Consider the following 9,882-nt stretch of genomic DNA (forward strand, 5'->3'; position numbering starts at 1 on the left):
GAAGTAGAGTTAATTAAATGACATAAACAATACCTGAAAGTGGTTCCAGTTTCACTCGTTTGTCAACCTGCTGAAACTATGGGAAATTGTAAATACCTTGGATCATTCCTGAACAGTCAGCTCAATTTTGCTGAAAACACTGGCTACATTTTTAAGAAACCTCACTCTATCTCTTAAGAAGACCAAGTGCAACTCGTGCAAAACCTTAGAGGTAACATTAGCTAATTTTAACAATGAGTTAAAATGTTAAAACTTAAAAATTTAACTCAAGTTTCAACTCATCTCAAGTTTTAACTGTTGAGTCCTTTAGCTTTTCATCTCTTCGGCTGGTTTGGTCACATGAGCTGCAGACTAACAGACAATCTTTTAAGAATACTTGGAATGGCAGGAAAAATATAGGTAAATAGTGGTGAAACCAAAAACAACTCTGTCTAAACTGTTTAGAGCATCCATCCTCTTTATTTATCAGCTTGAGCTCATGAAGGCGTGACTGTGTTTCTCTTGTAAATAAAGAAAATCTATTAGAAGTCATTCACTGACAGTGCAATAATTATTCTTAGCCAAACTAAATGATCATTTACCTGTAGCATGCTAATTGTTTACTTGATGCACAAATTGTTGATATTGTGATTCTATTATAAGTTTTATTTTATTGTTTTAGAGTCAAAGAAAAATGTCCACCTTGGAAGACTAAACAGTTTAATCATATTTATAGGACTCTACCAACAAAACTGTGAACCTAATTAATTTGTTCGTTATTGACTTTTGCTCAATTAAATTTCTTATGTGTACATTGATATTTTTTATTGTTTATTTCTGCCAGTACATTTTCCTGTTTTTTACGGAATTTCCAGCAGATTTTTTTCCGTAAAAAAAAGATGGAGATATGTATGGAGATACATATATATTATTTATAATGTATAAAGGTGTTGTTTATGTCACCTAATTAGCTTTACATCATGGAAAAAAATTTGGTATTTTAGAAGATAATTTATCTTTCACGTTGCCAGTAATGGCAAAATAATAAAGATTTTGTGACTCATCGAACCTCTGGGGTTTGATCGAACCCAGGTTAAGAACCACTGAATTAGAACCTCTGCAGGGAAAACAAGACCAGGAAGAGAAAGAAGATCATCATATAAAATTGGAAGAGAAGTTTACTGCAGTCAGGGTGAAGAACAGATTGAATTAAAACAGGAGACTGATACCTGCATGTTGGTTCCTGTTGATGAGCAAACACATCAAACTGAATCAGAACCAAACCAAACCCTGCCAGCATGCCTAGGTGGGCCCCTTGTTGGAAAAAGGAAGGCAGACCAGATGGGTCCCATATGGGTTTGTCCACGGGTTCCATGGTGGCCCCACATGGGTTTGTCCATTTAGGGCCCATGTAGGGCCCACGTAGGCTGTGGCCCTACATGGGCAAACCCATGTGGGGCCACCGTGGAACCAGCAGACAAACCCATATGGGACCCATATATCAACCCTCTTTTCCCCCACATGGGGCCCATCGAGGCATGCTGGCAGGGAAACAGGAACCAAGTCCTCTTAAAGGAAGCTGCTGAAGCTGAGAAGCAAAATCAGGAAAGAAAACCTTTCTCATGTGTCATCTGTAAAAAGTATTTCACTTTAAAATTTGTTATTGACCTTAATACACTTAAAATAAAAATACAATGTGGTCTTATTCACTAATTGTGCATTTTCTTTAATGATTGTGCATTCTCAGATATATCTATATACAAAAAACTCTAAGTTTTCTCTTCAAAACAAAATGACATTGTAACTGATGCTATTTGTTTCAAATTATATTAACCAATTTAACTCTCCCTATGTAAAAGTATTATGAATAAATAAAAAACACTTTTAATATTCATTATAAATAATTTACATACATTGATCTTTATTTTAGAAATTATGGTTGTCAATAATTTAGTGTTTTTTTTGTTTAGTTGTATTTTTCTCTTTTCTGCTGCAGCTGTCTTCTATTTTTACTATGAAAAGATTTTACGTTTTTCTAAAAGAACTGGCACTGTATGAGAACTCTTTACATGTGATGATCGAAGGATCCACTAGGTGGCGGTAAAGCAATAACATGAAAACCGACAATCATAAAATCCCAAAGAAGAAGACAAAGAGGACTGCACGTAATCTGTTGTGATGAATGTTTGAGCGATTCTCTGGAAAAATATCTTCTGTCCAGTTTTAACGAGTTTATCAAAAAGCTCATTCAGAGTTTAAAGAAATAATCGTCAAGTCAGAGGAAGAGATGGATGATCAGCGCAAACTGCTGGATTTCTCCCGGACCTCCCCGATAATCTTTCACCGATTAGGTAGGAAACACCAGCGTTTGGACGGAGGTTAATGTCTGCATCTTTCTGTATGAGGATCATTATAGTAAATGTTCTTTTCCCGTTTAAATACTTTGTTAACATGTTAGAACGCAGACATGACAATTACGCTGTGACAATGGCTTATTTATGTAGAGAGAAAATGACCTTTTTTATGCCTCTCCTTTAACTATTGAGACTTACTTCAGAAAACAGTAGAAATGTGAACAATGCAGCGTAAGGTTAGTAAAGCAAGCAACATAAAATATTAATAGCGGTGTTAGTAGCTGTACATTTTATAATTTGTAATAAATTGTCGTGAAACCTGGTATAAGCATGTGAGATCTGTCCAGGTACACGCAGACAACGGAATAAAGGCCTGAGAAATAACAGTAAACATTGTATAATGATTTAATGATGATTATGGTTTGTAACAGGTTTAAAATAATAATACACATGCCAATGAAGAATGTCTGTAATGTATAATCAGAAATATATGTTCTGTACTTTTAATCAGCTGAATGTTATAATACGTTATGGAAAGTAAGGTTTGAACAGCTTGATTGTCGTATAAGGATCACTGATCGTTAAGATTAAAGATAATGAGTGAGGAAGGAACATACTGAAGTAATAGGTCGACAAAGTAACACATTGATTATGTTTTGTAAGAAAAGAAAGGCTTAGAAGGAGAAACTGTGTGGAGTGAGTCATCACTGAGCGGGGCGAAGGTGCGGCAGAATCAGAAACAGATGGTCAACGGAAAACAAGGAAAGTACAGGAGATGTTGTAATGAGGTATGAGTGAGTCATAGGAGAGTTGGGGAAGGTTGGGCCTTTCCACAGACAGTGGGAAGGTTCTAAAGCAGGGGTGTCAAACTCAATTTCACCGAGGGCCACTTCAGCATATTGGCCACCCTCAACGGGCCACATTGACGGTGCAAATCAGGAGTGCCCAGGTCCAGTCCTCCAGACTGCAACTTTTAGATGCATCCCTGCTAAAACACCCCAGACAAAAGGTTGACTTCCCTCATCAGCAGCAACTCAGTTCTGTAGAGGCTTATAATGAGTCAATGATCCAGGTGTGTTAGAGAAGGAACACATCTAAAGTTGCAGATGGTAGCTCTGGAAAACTAGACTTGGGCAGCTCTAGCATAAATGTATGAAAATACAATGTTAAAAATAGATTAAACACCTCATATTGTTAAATAACGCTTTGGAGCGTCTGGTTAGGAAGCGCATTCAAAACCTTTGGTTGAAATGGCGCGTTAAATTCAAGTCTCCATTACAGACCAGAGAAAACTAAAGAGAATGCAACGTTGTGTTAATCCATTTGAGGAGCCGGGAGTTTATCTTGAGGAAATAAATGACGACGCAGAAGTTAATTAGACTTTAACATGCGCAGTCCGCTGCTCAAACACTGCGGACGCGGCTGCGAAAAATTAAAAACCGCTGGAAGTAACTCATCCAGAAGATTTAACTAATGGAGCTTCTTGGTGCACATTACCCAGGAGAGCGGAGTTCTGGAGGAGCTGCAGACGTAACATCTGTCCGTTTCGGAGAAGCGAAAACACTCAAAACAACAACAAAAAATCCTGGTAAAAGCGCAAACCGGACCGCGCACAGGGCAAAACACTCAGAGTTCAGTTGATCTGTTTGGACCAGACAGATCCAACTGACTGATGAATTAGCGCAGATTTTTCTGCAGGGGAGGAAATGCGTTCAGACCCCCGCGGGTGAAGTGATGCTAATTTAAGTGAAGTCGCTTAATTTATTTTATTAAGTTATTGAGGCCTCAGTCTACGGAAGAGGATTAGCTTCTGATGTCTCAGTTTTATTCGCTGGGAAAATCAATAAGCAGCTTGAGGTGACTCTGCTGCTCTCTAGTGGCGAGAAGCCATAATGTTGGCTGGTAACAATCGGAATGCATTATAGGAGATGTAGTTTGTAGTCAATTCGTGCTGAAAACCTATTTTAAGTCAATCATGGACCTATAAAACGCTGGGGGGGCCACATAAAATGACATGGCGGGCCACATGTGGCCCGCGGGCCTTGAGTTTGACACATGTGTTCTAAAGTGACGCAGCCCTGCCCCGTAGACCACCCTGGGTTGAGAGGGCTTAAAAACTGGAGCACGGGGGAGGAAAGGGGTTCTTCGTCCGCGGCGCAGAAGAGGAGCCAAGAAGAGGAAGCAGGCCAAAGACCAGCTTCCCGGGACCAAGGGAAGCTCAAAGACTTCACGCCGCCAAGAAGGGACGAGTTCCACCAGACACCGACCCTGGTTCCAGATCCGACCAACTCCTCTGCCTCTACCGAACGCTCTCAACTCTGTCGCAGCCGACTTGGAGAAGAGACGGGGGTCATTTAATGACAAAGATTCTGCACGTTAGAAGGACAACGTACAGTTTTGCTCCGCTTCTCTTCAGAAAGAGGACTTTGCTCCGGCTGAACAAAGACTCTGACCAAGGACATCTAAAGATTACAGCTGCCGAGACCAAGAATCATCGGGTATGAGTTGACCTGCTTGCCCCAAAGCCTCGCTCAGTGAACTTAGCGACACAGGTTAGGGATAAGAACAAGGATAGGATGTGAATTGATTTTAACTTGATTTTATTATATTTTTACCTATTTCATAAACTTTGGGAAATTAACCTGCTTGTCATATGCCCCTGCTAAAGCTTGCTTAATAAAATTATATTCTAAAATTCCAATGAGAATTGTGAACAGTGAGTTTAATTGTGTCAGTCTTAATTATTGTTGGTTCTCCTAATATGGTAAAGTTAACATACATGATTTTAGAGATAGGGTGGCTTTGGGTTTTCCTCTGGTGAGTGTTAAAATAATGACCCTGGGACTTAAATCTAAGTCACTGAACTTAATCTGGCCGTTAACAAGTGCCGTTATATTAGGAGAGGAGCTACCGTTAACAGGAGTGGTTGTAGGGGTTATGCAGCTGTTAGGGCTACTCAACTGATTGTTCCTCAACTGTAAAGGGTCATAACTTCTGGATCGAAGGTAGTCAGAGCTAAACGAGTCCTTTCCGACCCCAGTTTAAACAGATAATTCTCCACAAACTGTCTCCAGGGTAAGACCCAAGTTTTGGGGATTTTCCGGACCTGTTAGACAGAGAACTGGGCAGTAGTGAGTCCGAAGAGTTGTGAGGCGTAGGCAGGACTTACTATTGGGTAGTAACAAACAAAATTGTAGTGGCGATTGTTTGTCAAACCAAATATTCTATGAAAGTCTAATCAAGAAGCCACCGCTGCATTGAGGTGATGCTTCGTATGTAGATAAAAGTTTAATGTCCAGGATCATTTTTATGAAGCAAAACATTTTTATGAAGCAAAACGTAAAACGGAGAACTCTCTGGTGACATAGCGAATAACGAGCCAATCACAACCCTCTCTTTTGTTTTTCCCGTTTTCTTTTTGATACAGCCATTGTTTCATCAATCAATCAGTCAATCAAATTTTATTTGTATAGCACATTTCAGCAGTAAGGCATTTCAAAGTGCCTTGCTGTGGGGCACTTGTGGGGCATGAAACTGACTGCAAAGTTGTCATACAAGCAGATTAATCAGAATTTATGTTTTAGAATCAGAAATTTTTTTTTCTTGTTTATTCATTGTAAGGCTTCATGTTGTTTTGGCTATTTCACATATATTGTCCACTTGATGTCACAGTGGAGCATATGAAGCACCGCGGTGCATTGGCTCATGAGTCCAGTGATTGGATGGAGTTCCTCAGGGTTTCATGAAGCTTCATCTCATCATCACTACTTTTAAATATCAACAGTTATCCCTACTACAATTAATTTTGCAATAAAATATATATTTTTAAATCCATTCATTTGAGAATTCTCAAAATGTCAGCTGGATGTGACAACTGATCTGTCTCTCTGTCTACACTTTTGAATTTTCAAGTGTTTTTTTTTTTTGTTGATTTCTGTTTTAAACAAAAGATTTCTCCTACTTACTTCAATAAAGTTAACAATAACTCTTTTTCTCTGTTTTCTTCTTCAGGTTCCCTGCAGTCCTTGCAGTCTTCCCAAGAGAGAAGATCCACTCTGGACCAGGAGGAGTTGGAACCTCTGCAGGGAAAACAAGACCAGGAAGAGAAAGAAGATCATTATATAAAAGTGGAAGAGAAAGAAGTTTACTGCAGTCAGGGCGAAGAACAGATTGAATTAAAACAGGAGACTGATACCTGCATGTTGGTTCCTGTTGATGAGCAAATGCATCAAACTGAATCAGAACCAAACAGGAACCAAATCCTCTTAAAGGAAGCTGCTGAAACTGAGACGCAAAATCAGGAAAGAAAACCTTTCTCATGTGTCACATGTGAAAAGTGTTTCGCTTTAAAATCTGTTTTTGATAATCACATGAGAAGTCATACGTTTCAAAACTTGTTTTTATGTGGGAACTGTGGAAAACGTTTTAGTCAAAAACAGAATTTAACTCTGCACATGATGAGTCACTCTGGTGAAAAGCCGTTTTCATGTGGGAGCTGTGGAAAAAGTTTTAGGGGAAAACAGGACTTAACTCGGCACATGATGATTCACTCTGGTGAAAAGCCGTTTTCATGTGGGAGCTGTGGAAAAAGTTTTAGGGGAAAATGGGAGTTAACTCGGCACATGATGATTCACACTAGTGAAAAGCCGTTTTCATGTGGGAGCTGTGGAAAAGGTTTTAGGGGAAAACGGGAATTAACTCGGCACATGATCATTCACACAGGTGAAAAGCCGTTTTCATGTGGGAGCTGTGGAAAAAGTTTTAGGTTAAAACAGGAGTTAACTCGGCACATGATGATTCACTCTGGTGAAAAGCCGTTTTCATGTGGGAGCTGTGGAAAAAGTTTTAGGGGAAAACGGAAATTAACTCGGCACATGATGATTCACTCTGGTGAAAAGCCGTTTTCATGTGGGAGCTGTGGAAAATGTTTTGGTCAAAAACAGAATTTAACTCGGCACATAATGATTCACACTGGTGAAAAGCCGTTTTCATGTGGGAGCTGTGGAAAAAGTTTTAGGGGAAAACGGGAATTAACTCAGCACATGATGATTCACACTGGTGAAAAGCCGTTTTCATGTGGGAGCTGTGGAAAAAGTTTTAGGGGAAAACGGAAATTAGGTCAGCACATGATGATTCACTCTGGTGAAAAGCCGTTTTCATGTGGGAGCTGTGGAAAAAGTTTTAGGGAAAAACGGGAATTAACTCTGCACATGATGATTCACACAGGTGAAAAGCCGTTTTCATGTGGGAGCTGTGGAAAAGGTTTTAGGGGAAAACGGGAATTAACTCGGCACATGATGATTCACTCTGGTGAAAAGCCGTTTTCATGTGGGAGCTGTGGAAAAGGTTTTAGGGAAAAACGGGAATTAACTCAGCACATGATGATTCACTCTGGTGAAAAGCCGTTTTCATGTGGGAGCTGTGGAAAAAGTTTTAGGGTAAAACAGGAGTTAACTCGGCACATGATGATTCACACTGGTGAAAAGCCGTTTTTATGTGGGAGCTGTGGAAAAAGTTTTAGTCAAAAAGAAAAGTTAACTCGGCACATGATGATTCACTCTGGTGAAAAGCCGTTTTCATGTGGGAGCTGTGGAAAAGGTTTTAGGGGAAAACGGGAATTAACTCGGCACATGATGATTCACTCTGGTGAAAAGCCGTTTTCATGTGGGAGCTGTGGAAAAAGTTTTAGGGGAAAACGGGAGTTAACTCGGCACATGATGTTTCACACTGGTGAAAAGCCGTTTTCATGTGGGAGCTGTGGAAAAAGTTTTAGGGGAAAACGGGAATTAACTCGGCACATGATGATTCACTCTGGTGAAAAGCCGTTTTCATGTGGGAGCTGTGGAAAAAGTTTTAGTCAAAAAGAAAAGTTAACTCGGCACATGATGATTCACTCTGGTGAAAAGCCGTTTTCATGTGGGAGCTGTGGAAACAGTTTTAGGGGAAAACGGGAATTAACTCGGCACATGATGATTCACTCTGGTGAAAAGCCGTTTTCATGTGGGAGCTGTGGAAAAAGTTTTAGGGGAAAACGGGAATTAACTCGGCACATGATGATTCACTCTGGTGAAAAGCCGTTTTCATGTGGGAGCTGTGGAAAAAGTTTTAGGGGAAAACGGGAATTAACTCGGCACATGATGACTCACTCTGGTGAAAAGCCGTTTTCATGTGGGAGCTGTGGAAAAAGTTTTAGGGGAAAACAGGAATTAACTCGGCACATGATGATTCACACTGGTGAAAAGCCGTTTTCATGTGGGAGCTGTGGAAAAAGTTTTCGTTCCAAAGTTGGTTTAACTCACCATATGAGGCGTCAGACAGATGAAAAGCCATAGAAGTATTTTCCATACATGTCCTATGTTGAGGTACACTATTCTATTGATTTGGTTTAACACTGGAATGAAAGACTGGAGGGGTTTTGTGTCTACAAAGCTGAAAGTTGTTGTATTTGTTAAATGTGATCATTTGAATTTTCACATTTGGATTCTTGGAGATGTGCAACCATGACACATTTTCCTTCAGAGATGCTTCGTTTTTTTTTTTTCTGGAACATTCTGTATCAAAAAACAGTACTAATAAACTGTATGTTATTGTATTAACATCCTGTTTGTGTACAACGTGAAGAGCAGAGGGATCAGCACACAGCCCTGAGGAGAGCCAGTACTGATGCTGATAGCTGCAGTGGCATTGGAGCCCACTGACCATTTCATGCACTAACAGAGTTTGACCGGACATGGACTCCCTTTCAGAACATTCTCACAAGATTGGACTTGAGGGATTGATTTGTATTATTCTATCCTGTATAGAGAAAGAGTGGGTGGGTGTTGTTGACATTAATACACTTGTAATAAAAAAGTGTATTTTAATGTACTAATGAAAAAGTGCATTTTCATTAGTGCATTAATGAAAATGCACTAATTGTGCATTTTCATTAATGATTGTGCATTATCAGATATATCTACATACAACAAAAATCTCTAAGGTTTCTCTTCAAAACAAGATGAGATTGTAACTGATGCTGTTATTTGTTTCAGATTATATTAACCAGTTTAACTCTACCCAAGTACAAGTTTTGTGTATAAATAAATATGTTTATGGAAAATGTAAGAAAGCATGTTTGATTATTATTGTCTTCAATAATTTAGTGTCTTTTGTCTTAGTTGTATTTTTCTTTTTTCTGCTGCAGCTGACTTTGTTATGACTATAAAAACATGTTACGTTTTTAGGCTGTGACTCACATTTACTCAGTTACATTTAGTTGGAAAAAAAGATACTACAGAGAACTTTATACTTTCACTTAATATTATGAATACTGCTACTCTTACTTAAATATTTCTGGCTACTACAAACTTTGAGTTACTTCACTAAATGAAGAATAAACATGTTTTTACCAAAATGACAGACATATACAGTTTGTTAAAATGAGACTTTCGTCTGTACACAAACCTTGTCGTACTAAATTTCTGTACCTGTTGTACTATTTGGAGATCAAACACTGACTGTAAATATTGGTTTCATTCATTTTAACCATAATAAATTTGATCTAAAAGTC

The 9,882-nt window shown here is 39.0% G+C and overlaps 1 protein-coding gene across 2 annotated transcripts; it reads left to right on the forward strand.

Annotated features, from left to right (window-relative positions):
* The first annotated feature begins 2,102 nt into the window (after positions 1–2,102).
* On the forward strand, positions 2,103–9,882 carry LOC145552202 (uncharacterized). Of its 2 annotated transcripts, none has more exons than XM_081608860.1 (2): positions 2,103–2,330; positions 6,345–9,882. In XM_081608860.1, exons 1-2 carry the CDS (start codon positions 2,267–2,269, stop codon positions 8,663–8,665), a joined length of 2,385 nt encoding a protein of 794 aa, XP_081464986.1. In that variant the 5' UTR covers positions 2,103–2,266; the 3' UTR covers positions 8,666–9,882. The 2 variants fall into 2 exon arrangements, with proteins under 2 accessions (XP_081464986.1, XP_081464987.1); XM_081608861.1 differs by lacking the exon at positions 2,103–2,330 and adding an exon at positions 2,337–4,831.

The sequence above is a fragment of the Poecilia reticulata genome, chromosome 7, assembly GCF_904066995.2.
Source record: "Poecilia reticulata chromosome 7, P_reticulata-male-v2, whole genome shotgun sequence".
Lineage (NCBI taxonomy): Eukaryota > Metazoa > Chordata > Actinopteri > Cyprinodontiformes > Poeciliidae > Poecilia > Poecilia reticulata.

Bases quoted from the DNA above. Each gene is read 5' to 3' on its own strand.
- LOC145552202 (XM_081608860.1), top strand. From the start codon at position 2,267: ATGGATGATCAGCGCAAACTGCTGGATTTCTCCCGGACCTCCCCGATA. The intron at 2,331-6,344 runs GTAGGAAACACC...TTTCTTCTTCAG, and splicing joins GATAATCTTTCACCGATTAG to GTTCCCTGCAGTCCTTGCAG.